General features: G+C 36.0%; 1 protein-coding gene across 1 annotated transcript in view; it reads left to right on the forward strand.

Annotated features, from left to right (window-relative positions):
- Positions 1 to 20,959, forward strand: part of SLC25A31 (solute carrier family 25 member 31) — a 36,382-nt gene extending 15,423 nt beyond the window's left edge. Inside the window, exons 3-6 of the mRNA XM_037831476.1 lie at positions 4,945 to 5,062; positions 7,048 to 7,202; positions 8,649 to 8,774; positions 20,602 to 20,959. Coding sequence (XP_037687404.1) covers positions 4,945 to 5,062; positions 7,048 to 7,202; positions 8,649 to 8,774; positions 20,602 to 20,802 — 600 coding nt within the window. The 3' untranslated portion in view covers positions 20,803 to 20,959. The remainder of the gene's footprint in view (positions 1 to 4,944; positions 5,063 to 7,047; positions 7,203 to 8,648; positions 8,775 to 20,601) is intronic.
- The last annotated feature ends 2,393 nt before the right edge of the window (positions 20,960 to 23,352 follow it).

Below are 23,352 nucleotides of genomic sequence, written 5' to 3' on the forward strand. Positions count from 1 at the left end.
CAGGCTGCTGAGCGAGCTGCTCTGCCACTTGGACCATATGATCAAGCTGATCCAGTGGTCCTGGAAGTGTCAGTGGCAAATAGAGATGCTGTTTGGAGCCTTTGGCATTCTCCTATAGGAGGATTACAATGCAGGCCCTTAGGATTTTGGAGTGAAGACTTACCATCCTCTGCAGATAACTGCTCTCTATTTGAGAAACAGCTTTGGCCTGCTGTTGGGCCTTAGAGACAGAACGCTTAACCATGGGCCACCAAGTTACCATGAGACCTGAGTTACCTGTCATGAACTGGGTGTTTTCTGACCCACCAAGCCATAAAGTTGGGGTGCACAACAGCACTCCATCATAAAATGGAAATGGTATATACGAGACAGAGCTCAAGCAGGTTCTGAAGGCACAAGTAAGTTACCTGAGGAAGTGGCCCAAATGCCCATGGCCCCCACTCCTTCCACCTTACCTTCTCTTTCCCAGCCCACAGCTATGGCATCTTGGGGAGTTCTTTACAATCAGTTGACTGAGGACGAGAAAACTCGGGCCTGGTTTACTGATGGTTCTGCATAGTATGCAGGCACCACCTGAAAGTGGAGAGCTGCAGCACTGCAGCCCCTTTCTGGGATGTCTCTGAAGGACAGGAGGTGAGGGGAAATCCTCCCAGTGGGTAGAACTTCGAGCAATGCACCTGGTTGTTTACTTTGCTTGGAAAGAACTGGCCAGAGGTACATTTGTATACTGATTCATGGGCTGTTACTAAGGTTTTGGCTGGATGGTCAGAGACTTGGAAGGAACATGATTGGAAAATTGGTGACAAGGAAGTCTGGGGAAGAGGTATGTGGATAGACGTTTCTGAGTGGGGAAAAAACATGAAAACATTTGTGTCCCATGTGAATGCTCACCAGAGGGTGACTTCAGCAGAAGAAGATTTTAATAATCAAGTGGATAAGATGACCCATTTGGTGGATACCAACCAGCCTCTTTCCCCAGCCACTCCTGTCATTGCCCAACGGGCTCATGAAGAAAGTGGTCATGGTGGTAGGGATGGAGGTTATGCATGGGCTCAGCAACATGGACTTCCACTCACTAGGGCCAACTTGGCCACAGCCACTGCTGAGTGCCCAGTCTGCCAGCAGCAGAGACCCACACTCAATCCCCAATATAGCACCATTCCCCAAGATGATCAGCCTGCTACCTGGTGGCAGGTTGATTACATTGGATCACTTCCTTCATGAAAGGGGCAGCAATTTGTTCCCACTGGAATAGACATACTCTGGATAGGGGTTTGCCTTCCCTGCACACAATGCTTCTGCCAAAACTACCATCTGTGGATTTATGGAATGCCTTATCGACCATCATGGTATTGCTCACAGCATTGCTTCTGACCAAGGAACCCACTTCACAGCAAATGAAGTGAGGGAATGGGCACATGCACATGGAATTCTCTGGTCGTACCATGTTCCCTGTCATCCAAAGGCAGCTGGGTTGATAGAACGGTGGAATGTCTTGTTGAAGACTCAATTACGGCACCAGCTAGGTGGCAGTACCTTGCAGGGCTGGAGCAGTGTTCTCCAGGAGGCTGTGTATGCCCTGAATCAGCATCCACTCTATGGTGCTGTTCTCCCATAGCCAGGATTCATGGGTCCAGGAATCAAGGGGTGGAAACAGGAGTGGCACCACTCACTATCACTCCTAGTGATCCACTAGGACAGTTGTTGCTTCCTGTCCCTGAAAGCTTAACCTCTGCTGGTCTACAGTTCTGCTGGTCTTAGTTCCAAAAGGAGAAGTGCTTCCACTAGGAAACACAATAATTCTATTGAACTGGAAGTTAAGACTGCTACCTGGCCACTTTGGGCTTCTAGTGCCTCTGAATCTACAGGTAAGGAAGGGGATTACTGTGCTGGCTGGGGTGATTGATCCTGACTATCAAGGGGAAGTAGCACTGCAACTACATAATGGAGATAAAGAAGAGATTTCCTGGCATATAGGATATCCCCTAGGGCATCTCTCAGTACTACCATGCCCTGTGATTAAAGTCAGTGGAAAACTGCAACAATCCAATCCAGGCAGGACTACAAATGGCCAAAAAACTTCAGGAATGAAGGTCTGGGTCACCCCACTAGACAGTGAACCATGGCCAGCTGAAATGCTTGCTGAGGGTAAAGGGAACATGGAATGGGTAGTGGAAGAAGGTAGTGATAAATGTGAACTATGACCACATAACCAGTTACAGAAATGAGGACTATGATGATATGAATATTTCCTTCTTGTTTTTCTATGATATTTAAGTTTAAGGAAATCAATTTTAAGACAGTTCATGTCACTCAAGGACTTGCACCCTATTCTGGAGAGATTGAGTGCATTTTCAGTTGTACGCAGGACAACGGAGTATTGTTAGGCGAAATATATGTCTGTTATTGTTCTCTAGTTAAAGATAAAGTATGGTTTATTGTGATGTGTGTAACTGGCCAAGTTGACAAGGGGTGGACTTTGATGGTTAGGTTCATGTGTCAACTTGGCCAGGTGATGGTGTCCAGGTGACTGGTCGAGCAAGCACTGGGCCTAACTGTTACTGCAAGGACATTTATGGCTTGCTAATAAACTGGAAGGCTGGTTTATTAAATTGTGGGTCAGTTGGCTGCAGCTGTGACTGATAACATCAACGAAGGGCATGTCTTCCACAATGAAAGAATGCAGTCAGCTGGATTTAATCCAACCAGTTGAAGACTTTTAAGCGAGACAGATAGAGGACCTTCACTTCTTTAGCTAGCCAGCAAAGCACTTCTGAGGAGTTCATTGGCATTGCCAGTTCGCTGCCTGAGTTCATTGAACACCTTCATTGGAATTGCCAGTTTGCTGCCTGCCTTGCAGAATTTGGACTTATGCATCCCCACAGTTGCATGAGACACTTTTATAAAATCTTATATTCATAGATACCTGTTGTTGATTCTGTTAGAGAACCCTAACTAATATGATGATTGTGAAACCTGGGTACCAATACAGTAGAATCTATGACTTTCACTTGAAAAGAGCCTGGGAGGCTGGGAACAGTAATTGGCATTTCTGGTACACTTCATTAAACACATATTTATTGAATGCATTATTCTGGGCAAGACCCCATGACTTGCTGTGTGAAATTAAAAAGATGAATTAAGAATCCTGGCCTCCAAAAAATGGAAACAACCCAATTATCCATCAGCTGATGAGTGGATAAATAAAATGTGGTATATCCATACAGTGGACTATTATTCAGCAATATAAAGGAATGAATTACTTATGTATAATACAGTATAGATGAACCTTGAAAATATTATGCCAAATAAAAGAAGGCAGTTACAAAAGACCACATGTTGTGTGGTTCCATTTATATTAAATGTACAGAATAGGCAAATCTATAGAAACAGAAAGTAAGTTAGTGGTTACCTAGGGCTTGGAAGTAAGGTGGCAGAGAGGGGTAGGGAATGACTACTAAGGAGTATGAGATTTCCATTTCTTTTTCTTTTTCTTTTTCTTTTTTTTTGTGAGGTGGTAACACTATTCTAAAAGTGTGATGGTTGCACAACTCTGAATATATTAAAATCCATCAAACTGTACATTTTATGTGAGTGAATTTTATGGTATGTAGATTATATCTTAATAAAGTTTTTACGCAAAAAATAATCCCAACCTCAAGAAACTTATAGTCCGTAAGTTAAGACATGTACACAAATAATTATAAATTCAAAGTAGAAAGTGGCTGAAATACTATTAAAGATGAGAGTCTGGAACATGTTGACACGTTTTACATATTGGTCATGTGATTCACTTTTAATTCTTTGACAGAGATGAAGTATTTATGGGAAGAGGGTATGATTACATATAGTTTGCATGGATTGGAGACCAGAGAAGATTTCATGAAAGAGGTAGAATTTGAATTAGAGCATGAAGCAATAAATATTTTTTGTGTAAGAAGATTGGAAGGGCACTCTAGGCCAAGAGAAAATGGAGCATTCCAAAGTTATCTGAGACTTAAAAACTATTGTTAAAAGTAAGAGACAAAGAGTAAAGCAAGAAACTGAGCTTGTTTAGAACATTTTTCACTTTAATGTATTTAATGGTTACAGTAGCCAGATAGCCTAGATTTTCCATTACAGCTCCAATTCAAATACTTCTTTCATAAACCCTGGGTATTGAAAAGTGCCTGCCATACCTGAGGCAGGCACATTTTAAATGTTATCAGAAAGAATTGTTTCTTTAACCAGCCCATGTGAACCAGTAGACCAATAAGGCCTAACACACCATTCAGATCGTATAATCAATTTCTGCCAATTTCATGTCAGCATTTGTACATAATTAAATATGTATTTTTGAGCTGTTCAAATTTAATTCTACTAAAATTTTAAAGTGAGTTTGGGGCATTATGAAATATTACTGTATCTCCCCCAAAAGGATACCACTGAAGTCTCCATATATGCCTGACATTTTAGTCATAGCTAACACTGTTATTAACAAAAAATTCATGTAATTTATGATTATCCTATGTGGCCTCTCTTGCTCCTTTTACTGGAGGCCATTAAAATATCCTGGAATTTCAGCATGTCAGCATCTACTCTACATCTCCCAGATGTAGTTTTTGGGAAACAATGGATATGAAGAGCAGTATTTTGGGATTCTCTCCATATCCATTAAAAACTTTTCTCCAAAAGCTCATTGAAGTTTATTCAGAAGTTAGGTTTTAATATTTGATAATATATTTGAATTTTAAAATCTATCTAAAGGTACAGCTTTCATTTCTTCTTAAATTATTCCTTAATATCCATTTTTAGAGAAAGAATATATATTATTATAGGTAATTATTTTATAAAAGCAGTTTGTAGATCTTTCTTTTTAACCTTTATAGAAATAAGAATTTACCAGCTGTTTTAAACAGTCATATTCTGTAGTTCAGTAACCACTTTTTAATTAATATGTTTCAGTTCTGGAGGTGGTTTTTGGCAAACCTGGCTTCTGGTGGAGCTGCTGGGGCAACATCCTTATGTGTAGTATATCCACTAGATTTTGCCCGAACTCGATTAGGTGTTGACATTGGAAAAGGTAGGGATTTTTGGAAATGCAAATCTACCTTCTTTGTGCTTTGAACCATGTGATATTTATTGTAGAGTTAATGTTGAAACAACATTGTTAGAGTCTAAAAGTTTTATTGTCAACCAAATGGAAGTAATAAGACCCAAAGTAAACTAGCTTTTTCTTTTTCTCTTAAAAGACAGAAGGGGATATCTAACACTATACTAACAAGACAGCAAACACAAAGACTGCTTATCGCTTAGTTCCATTTTTACCTGAGAGCCAACTCCTAGATCTCTCCATGCACTTACTCCTGTCTCAACTATGGCTACTGTCCAGTTGTACAACTCTGATCCTAGGGATTCCCTTTGCCTCTTTTATATCACATCTTCCTATTTCTTTGTTATACCCTTGTTTGGGTAGAGTATGTTTTTGGTAACTTCCCAAGAAAGTAAATATGAGATAAATTGAGAATTGCATGTCTAAAAATGTCTCTGTTTTACTCTCTCACGTGATTAATTGGTCATTTATAGAAATTTGGGTTTAAAGTCATTTTCCTTCATAATTTTGACAGCATTACCCTGACTTCTAGTTTCTGGTGTACCTCTTAAGAAATTGGATCTCTGTCTTTCTCCTGATCCTTTTTTATGTGACATGTTTTTTTCTTTTTTGTTACTGTCTGTCCCTGATATTCTGACATTTCACTCTTGATGTGAGTCTTTCTTCAGTAATTATGGAGATCACCCAGTTGGCTCCATTCAATCTGGAGCCTAATGTTCAATTCTGAGAATGGTGGAGTAAGTCACTTGTCTGCTTAGAGTGATGATGGTGTTGAGCATCCATCTGCTCCTCTGCTTTTACTGGAGTAGTAGTCTAATTTCTAAGTCTTTCTGGGGTTACTGGGAACAAAGAGGCTTGTTTTCAACTATATCCCCCTTTGCAAGAAAATAGATTTCAGCATTGTCTTCTCTACTAAGTGAGTTACCTCTCCTCCATCTACCTTTTCTATCTTGCAAAAATTTATGAATTTCATTTTCTGTCACATACTCTTTTTTATGTGGCCTCTAACCTGTTTTATCCCCTTACTATCATTTTAATTGGGTTTTCTTCAAGGAGCATAGGTTCATTCAACAAATATTGAGTGCCTGCTGTGAACCAGGCCCTCTCCTAGAAATGTGTGTGTGTGTGTAAAACACATATAAGACATGGAGCTCATGCCCCATCTACCTTATAGTCTAGAGGAGAATACAAATAATAAAAAATAATGAAGTGACTAAAATAAAATGGCACTTTAGTGATAAATGCTATGAAGAGAAAGTAGGAAAAGAGAGTTTAGATAAGTGATCTGAGAAAATGTTTGAGAAGAGGTGGCAGATTGAGAAAATATGAAAGTACAAATTCCATCTACTGCATTTAACTAGAAGTCCAAATTTTCTTACTAAGAAAGTGAAAATAATTCATTGTATCTTGTTTTGAATTCTGTAGTTTGTTTTTTCTTTCGAAATTACGAGAATATGGTTTATGTTAGAAGACTGCTTTCTACATAGAAGAGTTAAAATACTGTCAAGGAGTTCTAAGTCAAGAGAAAAAAAAACAACTAGAAAAATATTATACTTCATGTAAAATGTTATCTACCCTGAAATTACTAGTTTGGGGCTTTGTCTTTTTGCCTCCCAGCTAAAGCCAGTCCTGGAGTTTTTCATTCCTAAGTATTTTCTGAACCCCAACTAATAACTGCTGATAATTTTATTGAAATGTTTTAAGTCAGATTGCTTGAATAAAATCCTTTCATAAGAGATTAATATTTTCAGTTGAATTCTTCTAAGGTACTACTTGAAATCTCAATATCTTTAAATGAATGGGAGGATTTTGATTTGTGCCTTCTTCGTTAGAAAGATTTCTGAATGGCAGTTCAGGAAAATTCAAATCTATAAAATGTTTAATTAAGTTACTTCTATTATAGTGTTTATCTGATATGCAATGTTGCTAATGAATGTTAAATGGCTTTATTTTAGGTCCTGAAGAGCGACAGTTCAAGGGTTTAGGTGACTGTATTATGAAAATAGCAAGATCTGATGGAATTGTTGGTTTATACCAAGGGTTTGGTGTTTCAGTTCAGGGCATCATCGTGTACCGAGCCTCTTATTTTGGAGCTTATGACACAATAAAGGTACTTTTGGGATGTTAACTTGCATATATTAAATAAATGGTTCACTTATTTTTATTCAAAAGATATGTTTACTCTTAAAATTAGAGAAATCACTGTAATGGAATAAGGATAGACATTATGGAATTCTATTTAATCACTACTTTGCCATAACCTAATTAAATTTTAATTATATTATGGTTCTGGCTTAGATATAAACATATATCCAAACATTAGGCTTTTTTGGTGTTTGCACAGAAAGATTCAGTATGCATCAGTTTGCAAATGGAAAACATGATTAAGCTTAGTCATAATCAGATCTTTGGTATATAGTAAGCCATCTTCTAACAGTTTTTCTGATTTTACATTAACTTTATCACGTCTTTAAATGCAGATAATCAAAAGTCAGTTTACTGTCTCATTTTAGGAAGTAGGCAAGATAACCTTAATAATTAAATATATGTTACTGTAGCTCAGTTGTCTATGGTGACTGTTAGATTTTGTGTTTCTAGGTTGTTTTGAAACTTGCTTGGGCATTTCAGATCTTAATAGTACTTCCAACGGGGTCAAGGAAAGACTGTAATAATGGTTAAAATTTTTTTGAGCTGTTGCCTGGTTTTAGGAAACCTGTTAAGTACTTTACATCATCACAGTTTTCTTGGATAGCTTTTAATATCCCCAATTTAAAGATAAATAATCTAAAATCAGTTAAGTAACTTGGTTATTAAGTGACAGGCAAATCTTAGCTCTTAATCACTACATCATAATGCTTCTGGAAGGAAGCAATGAAATTTTTATCAGTATTGTAAGTTAAGTAAGATTAAAACGTGAGAAAAAATTTATCAGTTTATATATTATCTCTGCCCTCCCTAATTAGCATAAATATAATTGAAGTTCCTTTTTATTGTGATCTGGCTAGATTACTTTTAGTTTTTAGTGTGTTTTAGATATGGTAAAGGAAATTACAGGATCTCATGTACTTTTATTTAATCACAGAAAAACGTTATGTTGTACTCTCCCTTGGCTTTTCTCTTTCATCTCCTGCAGAGGTTGTGAAATTTAAGGATACAGTTCTTCAGTAGCTTAGAACTTTAAACTGATGAAGAGCTGCTCACTGAACATCATCTGTTGATGATAATGAGCGTGCAATTCTTTTTCATTTTTTTTTAACTCTGTGAGGAAGAGTCATAGGAAAACTTTTTTTTTGGCCACGGTCTCCTATTATCCCTAGTTTTAGGTGCAAACAAATTCTTTGTAATAGGAAATATACTTTTGAAATATAGTCAAGCATGGCATTCCCCTTTCTTATTGATCTCTTGTTATTTTTAATCACATTAGACACAATTGTTTTTGTTTCATTTCAAATATAATTGAGCCCTCTTTCATATATTTATAAGAATTATCCTTTGACTTAGGAAATTAAGATATTTTGGAAATTAGATGGTTACTTGGTACATTTTTTTTTTCTAGGGCTTATTACCGAAACCAAAGGAAACCCCATTTCTTGTCTCCTTTCTCATTGCTCAAGTTGTGACTACATGCTCTGGAATACTCTCTTATCCCTTTGACACAGTTAGAAGACGTATGATGATGCAGGTATTTATATTATTATTTGTAAGTCTAATTGAGCTCTCTAACATCTCCTATATCCAGGTAACATTTATTCAAATTTTAGAAAAATTTTGGTTGGGAAGGATGTCATTTGTTTTATCTGCCTAAAATGAATGTGTAATGTGTTATGTCTTGTAGTCTTTTCTATCCAGAAACAGCCATCAGAAAACAGAGTTTCTTCCTCCTCTTCCATCAGAACACACAGAAATGCCTTCCACTTCAATAGCATACATTGATTGGAGAGTGGAGGGGAGGGGGATGACAGGGATTGGATGAGTATGTCTATCTTGACTCAGATGTTAGATGATCTAGAATAAGTCCAGTCATAAGCTATTGATATATGTAATAATTTGTTGTAGTATATTTTAATAAAAGTAAATAATTGTGAGTTCCAAAATGAAAGCTTGTTAATAATTACCTAATTACTAAATATAAACCCCCAAACCAAAATTTAGCCACATTCAATCTCTATTGCTGTTACTTGCTACATTTATTAAATTAAGGAAATATTTGAGTGCTTCATCCATGCTGAGCTATGGTGACACAACAAAGTAAGAGCCTATAGCTCTGTCTAATGTTGAAGACATATACACAGTTAAAGGGGCCAGAAATGCATAGAGAAGTGGTGCCCAAATGCCTAAAATATGGCCTCTTGGAGAACTAAATCTTAATGAGTAGGCTTTCTTTGGACAATAGTAGGACATTTTAAGCAGAGGGAAGAAAACATGCAGAGAGGTATGTGTGGCTTGAGAAGCAGTTCAGTATAGCAAAATCATACATTTCATAAGGGCAAGCAAAAATAATGAGACCAGTTGACAGTGTGATTATGAAAGCCTTGTGGATCACACTCCCTTTATCCAGTATATGGATGGGTGAGTAGAAAAATGGAGACAAAAACTAAATGAAAAATAGGGTGGGGGGGCATGATTTGGGTGTTCTTTTTTACTTTTATTTTTTATTCTTATTTTTACTTTTTCTGATACAAGGAAAATGTTCAAAAAATAGATTGGGGTGATGAATGCACAACTATATGATGGTACTGTGAACAGTTGATTGTACACCATGGATGATTGTATGGTATGTGAATATATCTCAATAAAACTGAATTTTTTTTAAAAAAAAAAGAGAGAATACAAAGTTAGTGCTCAAAGAGCAGAGATGCAGCCCAGAGGGAGGCCGCTGGCCTAAGAACACAGCCAAACCTAGGACTCATCTAGGGCCATATGGGTATCCTACAGGGGGTCCCAGAAACCCATGGGGAAGGGGTCCTCATAAATGCCTAACTTTCCTGTGGTCAAATACAATGAGGGTTCAGATCCTTTCATTGAGAATTAAAGGGAAGTGCTACTTCTGACAACTGTAAAGGTCAGCAACCTCTGGGCTACAGACCAATAAATTCTTTTAATAGGTAGGCAATGAGACAGAAACGCTTTTACAGACGGATTTGTGTCTTCCTGCTGCACAGTCCTATGATTATTGTTCTAAAGCTCTGTTTCGAAATATATTAATAACTTTGTTATAAAAAACACTAAAATTAGGTGGAGGTAGCATGAATATGGCACCTTTATATATGGCATATGCAAAAAGAGCCAGAAATGTATTTGTGTAAATTTAACCTAGTAACAGTTTATGGAATCATCTAAAAATAATAACCAAAAATTTAGGGGGAAAGTTTATAAGGGGGTAAGAAAACAAAATCAGGTAAAGAAAAATGCCGTAAAACTCTGAGATGAAAAGCAGAAAGGATCAGTTAATAGGGATAACACTGATTAATAGTGATAAGGTGAACTATACATTATTTAAACCATTAACATACTAAAAAGGTTTGGAATCACAATATAAAATTAAATTAGAAAAGTAAAAGATCATGAGTACAAAATAGCAAATAATATTTTTTAAGCAGTTAAAGGTATTTAAATATTTAAAACATTAAATTGTGAAAAGGCAGCAGTATTTTCTCTGCAAAACAGGTTCCCATTTCCTGTTTCCCGGTCTGTTCCTCATTTCCTGGTAGAATGAGGAACAGAGAGCCATGGAGCAGGCAGTGGGACGCCAGCCTTCTACTCATGGCCACCTACTCTTATTTATGATGAGGGAAGGCATACATCCTCTTTAGCAAACAGGAATAGCCGTTAGTAGTAGCTTTCTGTACATAAGTGCCAAAGCATGGACACAGCATGTGCAAAATAGTGTCCATCACAGTGTTATTTACAACAGAAAAAATTGGAGACAGCCTCTATTGTCTCTAATGACCAAGAGTTGAAAAATTGTTAATCATCCCATCATATGTTAGATCAGGGACGTATTGTGGAGCCTTAGAAAATAATGATTTAAAGATGGAACCTGGGATACTTTTTCTTAGTTGCTAGGGTATTAGAATAGCTAGAAAGAAAGAACTGAAATGATGGAACTATAACCCATAGCATTCTTTGATATTTGCGCATTCTTTGATATTTGCTCTGTAGCTACTTGTTAAAGTGTAATTTGAAAGTTGTCATCTTTTTATATATATATTTCACAATAAGGAAATAACTGAAATTATGTAACTCATAACATTTTTGGAAATTTCCTATATAACTACTTGTTAAATCATAGTTTGAAAATTATTACTGTTTTGCATCTATGTTATTTATTATTATTATTCTTTATTTCACAAGAAGAAAATAGCTGAAACTGTGGAACTGTAACACATAACATTCTTTGAAATTTGCTAACTACTTGTTAAATTGCACTTGGAAAGTTATCACTTCTATTTATATATGTTATATTCCACAATAAAAAATATGATTAAAAAATAATAATAATGAGACCAGAAAACTAGAAAAGTAATAGAGTACTTGCTATGAGCCAGGTATTGTCCTGAGCATTTTACACTTAACTCATTTAATTCTGAAAACAATGCTATGAGGTGTAGGTACTATAATTACCCTCATTTTATATGTCTTCATAATGGTCCTTGAAGAACCCAGTAGGGCCACCGATAGGATAAAGCCTGTCTAACCCCTTATTTCACTCATGGGATACCCTTTAAGTTATCTCTTTTATATCTTTGTTTCCTCTAGATCTGTTACATCTAGTTCTGTTTCAATGCATTGAGAAACTTTAAAAAATGGAAAAGTAATTTGCATATGGACTGTTAATTAAATGGTGGTATTGTGTCAATGTTAAATTGCCTGATTTTGATAACTGTACTGTAGTATGTAGGAGAATGTCTTTGTTCTTAGAAAATACATACTGAAGTATTTAAAGAAAAAGGGGCATAAAATGTGAGTATGAGTGTTTTTTCTGTGTGTGTGTGTGTGTATTTTATAGAAAGAGGGAGAGACAGGCAGAAAAATTATAAAGTAAATGGGACAAAATGTTAACTGTAAATATGTGGTCCCCCTCAACCAGGATGCGTCTTAATCCTATTACTGGAGTCCTTTATAAGCAGAATGAAATTCAGAGAAATCCACAAAGGGAGCAGTCAGAAAGCCACAAAGGGAGCAGCCAGAGGCTGAATATCAACAGAACCTGGAAGAGAAGGGAGAGACTAAAAGATACCACCTTACGCCTTGCCGTGTAATAAACAGAACAAAGAATCACTGGCAGCCAGCCCCACAGTGCCACAGTGTTCAGGGAAAAAGCATGGCCTTGATGATGTCTTGATTTGGACTTGTATCTTGGCCTCAAAACCATAAGCTGATAAATTCCCATTGTTTAAGCCACCCCTCTGCATGGTATTTGCTTGAGCAGCATAGGAAACTAAAACAGACTTTGGTACCAAGAAAATGGGGTGCTGCTGTTGCAAACACAAAATGTGGAGATGACTTTGGAATTGGGTAATGGGTAGAGGCTGGAAGAATTGTGAGCTACTTGAGAGAAAAAGCCTCAAAAGCTTTGAAGAGACTGTTAGTAAAAATATGAATGCTAAAGGTACTTCCAATGAGGACTTAGAAGAAAATGATAAATGTATTATTGGAAACTGGAGGAAAGGCAGTCTTTGTTTTATTTATTTCTTATTTTATGCTTGAAATTATTTTATGGATTACTATTGATTCATGTTCTTCTGCAACAAAATTGTGTATATAATTTAATTTTTTTCTGTAACTATAAATTTCTAAGTGCTAAAAAGTTACTTCTGATTTATTTATTACAATTATTATTCAGTATGATCAAAATAATACATGTAAATTACAAATTTTAACAAATACAAACATAGAAATATATCATTAGAAATGCGTCTCATAGATGAAACTTTTTTTAATTGGTTTGTGTATCCAAGGTTAAATATTCCTTATTGATATAGGGTTCAACATCAATACTATTCCTATTTTTTAGGTGTATAGCTTTGAGCACTGAGAAAATGTTTTCAAATAAATTAGTTGGTGGAAATGGAGAACTTGTTTTTGCCATGTCACTCAATTCTTAAACTCCATATATGTTTAAGAGCATCACATAATCATCTATCAAAAAATTAATCTTTCAGCTGGCAAAGATTTAGAAACCACTTGATTTTCAAAATACTGACTATCCAGTCATTAGACACCATATTTCAGTTATCCCTCTGTTTTATTTCCTAGAGGTTTTGCACATCAGACATCAATTTTGTGTGGATGAGAGAGATGTTTTTCTTTTGTAAAGAAAAGGAGTAGGGTAGTTGTGAACAGAGAGGTAGGAAAAGCAAACCAGCATGATTCATTAGTCACAGGCTGATTCTCAGGCAAATTTAGGAAAGAATATGTAGAAATTAAGGATCTGGAAATTTATTCCTTTTAAACTTTCTGTAATTGTATGTCCCTAGGCATAGTACCCAGTTTTAAGATTACTGTTCTAACCTAGTTTACTAGATATGTCTAATTCAGAGCCAAATAGAGGGTAATAACCAGTTCAACCAGTCTAATTCAATAACTCTGAATACCTGGTCACAAAATAGCAAGTTGTAAAAATGTACAACAAAGAATAAAGGATATGGCTTGGGCCCTCCCAGAGTGAAGTAGTTAAAAAAGCTATGAAAGGACAAATAGGATAGGTAGGGCCATTGGATGATGACATCAGGACTCAGTAGAGAAGATAACCGTGACCAAATCATGAGGTCTTCAGTGTGTAACAGAGAAGTGTGAAGTCTGAGGAAGGTAAAAGCTGCTCTCATTTGGACTGTAGAGTCACAAACAGCCTCTCCTTGACAAGGCTACAAGAAAATAAGCTTCTACAAGACAGAATTCAGAACTGGAAAGTAGAGGGCAAACAGGTGTGAACTTGAAGGAGTGTGTTAACCATGGACCAAAAAAAGCCTTACTGGTTTGCTTTTCTTAACTCTTTTGTAGATTTATTTCCCTAAGGAACTCTGTTCAGAAGAAAGGTGGCTTGGCCAAGTTAGAATGTTCTTAGGTTTTCTGAACTAAAAAACCTCCTTGGATGCTATGGCAGCAGTCATAAATGTCAGGACCAGCTTATGTATCTTCAGGAAATGGAGAAACCAAGATTGTAGAATAGGAAATTCAGGCTGTAGGTAATGTGAGACCACAGTGGTGTCCGCCATCTCAGCATTGGGATGCCTGGATTCATAGAGAAGAGACAGAGCAAGGTCAGCTTCACTAGTGGGCATCAGTTCACCAAAGCCAGTGGGTCTAAATCCATGGGGAGATGATCTATGCACAACACCCCTCTCTTGTGTTCACATGCTGCCACAATGAAGGAACCCTGCTTCCTCCCCAACAGGGACAGATATACCACCTGGATGTGAGATGGATGTCATCACAATCTTTGTTTTAAAGTGGCAGAAAACTTGGCAAAGTGAGTTCTTATGTCAGATGGAAAGTAGAAGTTGAAATTAATGAATTTGGATATTTAGCTGAGTAGGTTTCCAAGCTAAGTGTGAAAAGTGCAGCCTGGTTTCTCCTTGCAGCTTGAAGTGAAATGCAAGAGGAAAGGGTTAAGCTGATAAATGAACTCTTAAGCTCAAAGAAACCAGAAATTGATTCTTTGGAAAAGTCTGAGCCTTTCCTTAAAGTATGGTCTGAGACTAGAGTCAGAAGTGACTCTTACAGGGACCTTCCTGAGCTTCAGGATAGCAAGTCCCTTAAGAATAGGGCTTCATGTGAGGGTTTAACTGAACATGGTTCAAGTCAGCCATTTCAATGCAAGTCAGGATTGAAGGTGCAGTTATTCAGGAAAGATCTATTAAAAGTTCTTGTGTCTGATGGATTGGATCCTGTGAACTGCATGCAAAGCTGACAAGTTTTTTGCAAGATTTGTATGAACAGAACCACTGCCTGCCTGGACTGAGAGGGACAGAGAAGGGACAAACTGAAGGAAGAATGATTTCAAGGGCAGAACCATGGAAGCCAACGTCTGGACCAAAGAGATCTAAGTCCAAGAAAGCTGTCCCACCCATTTGTGTGGAAAGGGAGAGGCTGCCCTGGTACTTGGAGCAGGTGGGCCTTCCACCCCATTGTTCAAGAAGAGTGGTGCCACCCCAATGCTTGGAGATAGTAGAGCCTGTGCCCCGGCATTTGCGTAATGTCTGGCTACCACCCCAATGCTTGGAGAGGGGGGTGCTGCTGTGCCCTGGAGTTTGCAGAGAGCCTGTCCACCATCCCAATGCTCAGAGCAGGTAGAGCCTTTACCCCAGTGTTTAGGGAGCATGGCTGCTGCACAGCACTTGGAAGGGGTGGAACTGCTGCTCCATCAGGCCTGGAAGACAAAACATCAATCTATAGATGCCTTTCAGACCTTTGGGAATTGTTTGGGACCTATGGCCCCTATTTTCCTTCTCCCTTCTGGAATGGGAACGTTTATCCTATGCCTGTTCCTCCATTGTATAGTGGAAGCAGATAACTTGTTTTCTAGGTTTCACAGATCCACAGACAGAAGGAATTATGCCCTAGGACAGACCATACCCCTAACAGATTCTGATGAGACTTTGTATTTTGTTACTGAAATGACTTAAGGCTTTGGGATGTTATGATGGAATGAATGTATTTGCATATGGAAAGAACATGTGTTTGCAGGGAGGTTAGAAGGTGGAATGTGGTAGTTTGAAGCTGTATGTAGCCCAGAAAAACATGTTCTTAAATTTAATCCATTCCTGTGAGTGTGAACCCATTGTTAAGTAGACCTTTCTGATGATGTTGCTTCAGTTAAGGTGGTATGGCCATCTCAATCAGAATGGGTCTTAATCCTATCATTGGAGTCCTTTATAAGTGGAATGAAATTCAGACAGAGAAAGCGAAAGCCACAGAGAGAGCAGCCAGAAGCTGACATCAGTGGAACCCATTAGAGAAGGGAGAGGCCAGAAGAGGCCACCATGTGCCTTGCCTTGGATCGCCAGTAGCCCCAGAACACCACAATCTACAGGGAGAAAGCAGTCACGTTGATGATGCCTTATTTTGAACTTTTTTCCTAACCTCAAATCTGTGAGCCATTAAGTTCCCATTGTTTAAGCTGACCCATTGCATGGTATTTGCTTGAGCAGTCAAGAAAACTAAAACAATGGGTAAAGGTTCTAGAGAAGCTCTTTATGCTATAACTTTTCTGTAAATATGATTTTTTTAAAAAGCCATTAGCAAAAAAAGAGACATAGAAGCTGACAAGAAGGTAATTGGGTTAGGAGTAAAAGAGGCACAGGAATTTGCCCTCCTGACTTCAAACCCTTATTCCTGAATAAAATAGAGGAAACAGCATAGTCATTGCAAAATTATAATAATAAAGTAAAAAATGATGCTATAAATTAAGTATAAAATTTAAAATAACTTAAAACTCTTAGTCGAAAGTAAGAAAATTGAAGAAACAAGATTTAAGGAAAAGTTAAATTAAAAATATATGAGTTTAGACTACAAAAAGAAAATTGTAAAACAACTGTTGAAGAAAATGAAAATTAAACAATAAAACTAAAATTTGTTTTTAACTGTCTTTAAAGAAATGACACCAAGTGATCTAAACAAGAAAAAAATAGAAAAAGGTAAGATTGTACATGACTTTTTAATCTATACTTGCTCATTTATTTTTATAATGATCATGGATTATTTATGGAATCAAAATAAAATTTAAAAATAAAGAACAGGTTATAAGCCTTGAAAGATGCCAATGATAATGATCTCTTCCATGAATCAAACTGTAATTAATCATAAAATCCTTCTGAATAGGAAATAAATTTTAATGTATCTTCTTGTAATACCTAGCACAATTTTAGCCATGTAGAAGATTATTAAATAATTTGTAATATTTTGAAATCTTGAAAGATTGTTACATTTACTGTTAACATCCACCATTTGGTAGCAGTATGCTATGAATTGGTAATGACAACATACTTCAATAAATTTATAACATCACTTCACACACCCCTCAAGCCTATAGTAGTAACATGAAATCCAGTGAATATTTCTTCTTGTATATTTTTCTTTTCTTACAAAACTAGCCATATTCCCTTCCCAAAGTAATAGTATTAAAGGATGCTAAAATCTGAGATTTAGGTTACCAGAAATGCCTAAAAATGTCTCTTTCTAGCAAAGTCACATTTCTCCAGATTAAGAAGAAACTAACACATCTAAGCTTTTCTGATGCTAAAAAAGGGTTATGACCCACCTTAAAACCAATATAACTGCATCTTTTTTTCAAACAGTTGGACAAGGGAGAAATACTACCTGATCTAACAACCTTCAGTTATTGCAGTTATTAGTACTAGTCTTCATGACCTTTAAAAGGTCATGATTGATTTAGAAGAAATTCAAAAATTAACTAAGTTCCCTTTCTCTTAATGTCTCTCCTGGTTTTCAGTATTGGAATGTAGTGTTAACTTGTGTCCACTGTAAAAGAAATGTATGAAGTACCTTAAAAACCTTGATAAAATGGCATTTTAAAACCAAGTAAATGTAGATACATACATACATACATAAATACATATAGACTAGTCACACAGTTACATTAAGATTTCTCTTAAATTTTGGCAGTAGGAAGAGTAGTTTAAAAACTTTTTGTTGTCATTTTTGTAGCATATTTTAAAAAATAAACTATTTTCAAAATTAAATGTCTTTTTTTAATGAGTTATTCCAATCCAAGGTGTGAAGAATGATTATAAAATGTTATCAGGAATTTTTTTCTTTCCTACTTTTTATATCCTTTTCTTAACCTTTTTTCACTAGCTGAAACCTCTGATTCAGTGTTTTATTAGAAGATTTATACCTGGTAATCTTGTATCGTTCTGAACTTACAGAGAATGCATTCACTGTTATATAATTTAATGTTAGCATTGGGATTCTGTAGTTACCCTTTATCATGTTATGACTGTTCATTTCTCTTCCTGGCTACAACTACTTTAATCATGAATGCCAGTCATAGTTTCCTGTATCTGTCGAGATGATCATATCTTTTTTTTTCTTTTATTGTTAATGTACTGTATTATATTAATCTGTTTTCTATTGGTAAAGCAACCTTGTGTCACTGGGATAAACCTGTCTTGGTCATGTTGTATTGTGTTTTGTATCCTTTGCTGGATTTAATTTTCTGGGTACTGTTTAGGATCTTTGCATCCCTGTTTCAGTGACATTGATTTTTTTTTTAATTCAATTTTATTGAGATATATTCACATAAAATCATCCATGGTGTACAATCAGCTGTTGACAGGGCCATCATATAGTTATGCATTCATCACCCCAATCTATTTTTGAACGTTTTCCTTATACCAGAAAGAATCAGAATGAGAATAAAAAATAAAAATAAAAAAGAACACCCAAATCACCCCCCATCCCACACTATTTTTCATTTAGTTTTTGTCCCCATTTTTCTACTCATCCATCCATACACTGGATAAAGGGATTGCGATCCACAAGGTTTTCACAATCACACTGTCACCCCTTGTAATCTACATTGTTAAACAATTGTCTTCAAAGTAGAGTCAAAGCTACTGGGTTGGAGTTTGGTAGTTTCAGGTACTTACTTCTAGCTATTCTAATACAGTAAAACCTAAAAAGTGTTATTAATATAGTACGTAAGAATGTCCACCAGAGTGACCTCTGGACTCCATTTGAAATCTCTCAGCCACTGAAGCTTTATTTTGTTTCATTTTGCATCCCCCTTTTGTTCAAGAAGATATAGTGACATTGACTTTTAATTTTTCAATCATATATTGTCCTAATACAGTTTTGATATCAAGGCTTGGCAAGCCTCATAAAATGTATTGGGGAGTGTTCTCGTTTGCTAATGCTGCTGGAATGCAAAACACCAGAAATGGATTGACTTTTATAAAAGGGGTTTATTTGGTTATACAGTTACAGTCTTAAGGCCATAAAGTGTCCAAGGTAACGCATCAGCAATCAGGTACCTTCGCTGGAGGAAGGCCAGTGGTGTCCGGAAAACCTCTGTTAGCTGGGAAGGCACGTGGCTGGCATCTGCTCCCAAGTGCTGATTTCAAAATGGCTTTCTCCCAGGATGTTCCTCTCTAGGCTGCAGTTCCTCAAAAATGTCACTCTTAGTTGCTCTTGGGGTGTTTGTCCTCTCTTAGCTTCTCTGGAGCAAGAGTCTGCTTTCAACAGCCATCTTCAAACTGTCTATCATCTGCAGCTACTGTCTCAACTTCTGCGCGTTCTTCAAAGTATCCCGCTTAACTATGGCAAGCTTGCTCCTTCTGTCTGAGCTTATATAGTGGTCCAGTAAACTAATCAAGGCCCGTGCTGAGTGGGCAGGGCCACACCTCCATGGAAGCCATCCAATCAGAGTCATCACCCACAGTTGGGTGGGGTGCATCTCCATAGAAACAATCAAAAAATTATAATCTAATCAACACTGATACATCTGCCCACACAAGATTACCTCAAAGATAATGGTGTTTGGGGGACCATAATACATTCAAACTGGCAGGGGGAGTCTTCTCGCTTTTCTCTTCTCTAAGGTAATTTTTGTAAGATTAGAATTAAATGTCCATTGAATGTTTAGTGGAACTCACATGTAAAGCCATCTGCGTGCATGGTTTTCTTTATGAGAAGATTTTTAAAAACTGATTAAACTTCTTTAATGATTATAGTATTATTCCAATGTTTTGTTTAAATTCTGTTGGTAAATTACATTTTTGTAGGAATTTACCATTTCTTCTGAATTTTCAAAAATAATTATGAAGTTGCCCATAATACCCTGTCACTCTTTCATCTCTGGGTCATCTATAGTTACATTACCTTTGCAATTTCTAATAATTTGGGGGCCTTTACTCTTTTTTCTTAAAACATTATTCTGAAAATTTGTTGGTAATATACTTCAAATAACTAACTTTTAACTTTTTATGCTTTCTATTGTCTTTATTTTCAGATTCCTTTATTTCTACTATTTCTCCTGGTTAATTTCTTACATCTACTTACTTTTAGTTTATTCTTTTTCTAAAAATATTTAGGTTGCTCATTAATTTTCAGCCTTTTTTTTCTAATATTTAAAGGTCATTAATTTCTTAAAAGTGCCACTCAAGCTGCGTCTTGCAAAAGATTTTTTGGTTACCATTTGTTATTAAAAGTTTTCTCAAAAGTTTTTTTTCTTAATATCCAGCCATACATGATTTTTCTAGTTATCTTTTTTTGTTAGTGATTTCTCACTTAACTGCACTGTGGTCAGAGAATAAATCCAGTCTGTGAGATGCTATCCTTTAAAATTTGTTATGCCTAAGATATGTTCAGTTTTCAAATTATTAGAAATTAGAAAATTATGAATATTCTCTAACCATTGGGTACAATATTCATTATATGCCTGCTAACGCAACACAGTGTTAATTTTATCTATTATTAAGGCTGAAGAAAGACTATTTTAAGATAAAAATATTAAAATGACAGCAAACTGTCTTTTCTTTCTGTAGAGTGGTGAGGCCGAACGGCAATATAAAGGAACAGTGGACTGCTTTGTGAAGATATACCAACAAGAGGGAATCAGTGCATTTTTTCGTGGTGCCTTCTCCAATATCCTTCGTGGCACAGGGGGTGCTTTGGTGCTGGTATTATATGATAAAATTAAAGACGTCCTTAATATTGACATTGGAGGTAGTTCATCAGGAGATTAAGTTGAGAGACACATGTGTTTAACTTGTTAAAAATACATATTATATAGCTGCCATTTGTATACATTTTGATAGTGTGTTATTACTGTCAGTATTAAAGTACTAATTCTGCATTAAAACAGCTTTTTTCAAGGATTTGAATACTAAAACTGAGATAAATGTGGACTTCCTTATCTCCCTTATACTCACATTAATGAGACATTTTACTTATCATAAATAGCATATGCTATTTCTATTAGTTTATAATCCTTTTCTTACTTTTCTTATGAAAAATTAAAATGTATGATGCTGAAATCTAAAAAATGAAAGTATCTTCTTTTAAATTACTATTCTTTTAATATACCTGTCCTCTCATCTTTCCAAATCATATGGTATGATTAATATTTCTTAAAAGCTTATCAAGAAATGTTAACATTTGGTTCTATCGGCATAAGTAAGCTTTCTTCTACAACATCTCTAATAAGCCTAGGTGTCACCATATATAGTGTTTATGGTATCATATAGCTTTTAGTAAGCACAGATTCTAGATCTGATCATAAAATTTTTTGATAATGACTTCAGTGACACTTATAAGCCTGTGGTTTGAAAATAAAAGATCTAAAATGACTTATCTGTTAACATCTATCTTTAAATAAATTCTTTTGTGAATATATTTTGGAACAAAGAATTTCCCCTTGAAAATTAGTTTCTGTAATAATAAAGGAAGATGATAATAAAGGAAGTTTTAAATTGTTACAACTGACCTTTTTTTTTCCTGACTCTAACTTAATTATAAGCAGAGAATAATGAGTTTTTGTCAGAATTGGGAACTGGTATAAAGACTGGGAACAAAGTTATTTCTCAGTGAAGAAGTATAAGCAGATTTCCAGGGTTTCCTTACAGGAGTCTGTCTTGTTTTTCAGAAATGTTGTAGAAGGTAATACATTCGAAATTCCCAGGATTTCAAAAGTTTCAGGGAGTAAAGGAATGTTAAGCTAGTGGGGATTAAAATATAGAAAGATTTCGGGAGGCTGGGAGTAGACACAAGCAGAGAAGGTGAACTTCTGGTGCAAAATGCAAAGTATATTTCAAGAATATAAGCCAATCTATGATTTTTAGTATGTTGGGGTTATAACTCAAGGGGAAAAATTAAGACTTTTGAAAACTCTCAACATGATTGCTTACAATGGTGTACATAATGCAGAAAGTTATAAACAAAAGGAAAATAATATCCTTTCATTCTATAATACAAATAGTTCTGTTAGCCACAGTAAAAGATTTAAGATATTCCAAAGTAAGGCAATTAAAATGATCAAGTGAGAAGTATAGTTTACCAGGTAAAGATTAACTAAGAAAATATAAAAGTTTTTGGTTTGTACAGAGACATGCTGAGGAAAAACATCTTAGAAATCTGAATGTAGTTAATAGGGGTCAAACTAGAATTTAATCACCAAGTCACTAGAACAAAAATCTATTCTTTGAAGGCTGGAAGGTGTAGAGTTGGACCAAAGAAATTAAAATGTTACTTAGTGTCCTGGAATGAACTAAATCTGTTCTGGTTTGCTAAAGCTGCCAAATGCAAACTACCAGAAATGGATTGGCTTTTACAATGGAGGTTTGTTAGTAGTTCACAAATTTACAGTTCTAAGGCCATGAAAATGCCCAAATTCAGGCATCAAGAGTTAGATAACCTTCTCTGAGGAAATGGCAAACGGCATCCAAACACCTCTGTCAGCTATGTGGCCGGTGTCTGCTGGTCCTTGCTCGCGGGTTGCGTTACTCTCAGCTTCTGTTTCCAGTGGCTTTCTCTTTTAAGTGTCTGTGGGTTCTCACTTAGCTTCTCCGGGGCAAACTCTGGGCTGCATCTCTTAGCTTGGCACCTCCACAACTTTGTCTGCATCTCCAAGCATCTAGGTCTGGGTTGGCTCTCAGCTCTTTTAAGGACTCCAGTAAAGTAATTAAGACCCACCTTGAATGGGTGGGGTCACACCTCCATGGAAATTATCTAATCAGAAGGTCCCACCCACAATTGAGTGGGTCACATCTCCATGGAAACAACCTAATCAAAAGATCCAACCACCCACAGTAAGTCTGCTCTCACATGGCTTTTCAGGGAGACATAATAGATACAAACAGCACAACTATATTACATTAAACTTTTGTAATGTGAGATAACTCATAATGAGCAAAATCATAATGGTGTTTTCATAAGAAAATAATTTTCTAAGTGTTAAGACAAATGTTGGAAAAATGTGTAGTTAAAGCATATTTTAAATGTGTGTAGTTTTTTCATCTTAAATTACTAGGTGAACTACATCTTATACAATGTCTTCTTAGGTAGGATTTTTAATTCCCTGCCTAAATTATCTCCCCAATTAATACCTAAAATTCCACACTGAGAACTTCATTCATTTAATTTCTCTCTATTTAATTCATTAACATACATCCTTCATTAGAAAGATAATCTTTTAAGTTGGTAGACATTTATTCTTATTGAAAGTATATATATTTTAATGAATTTCACATTGTTTCTTAACAGCATATTTTTCTAGAGAGAGGAAAAATGTATATGAA

Source organism: Choloepus didactylus, chromosome 3 (genome assembly GCF_015220235.1).
Source record: "Choloepus didactylus isolate mChoDid1 chromosome 3, mChoDid1.pri, whole genome shotgun sequence".
Taxonomy (NCBI): Eukaryota; Metazoa; Chordata; class Mammalia; order Pilosa; family Megalonychidae; genus Choloepus; species Choloepus didactylus.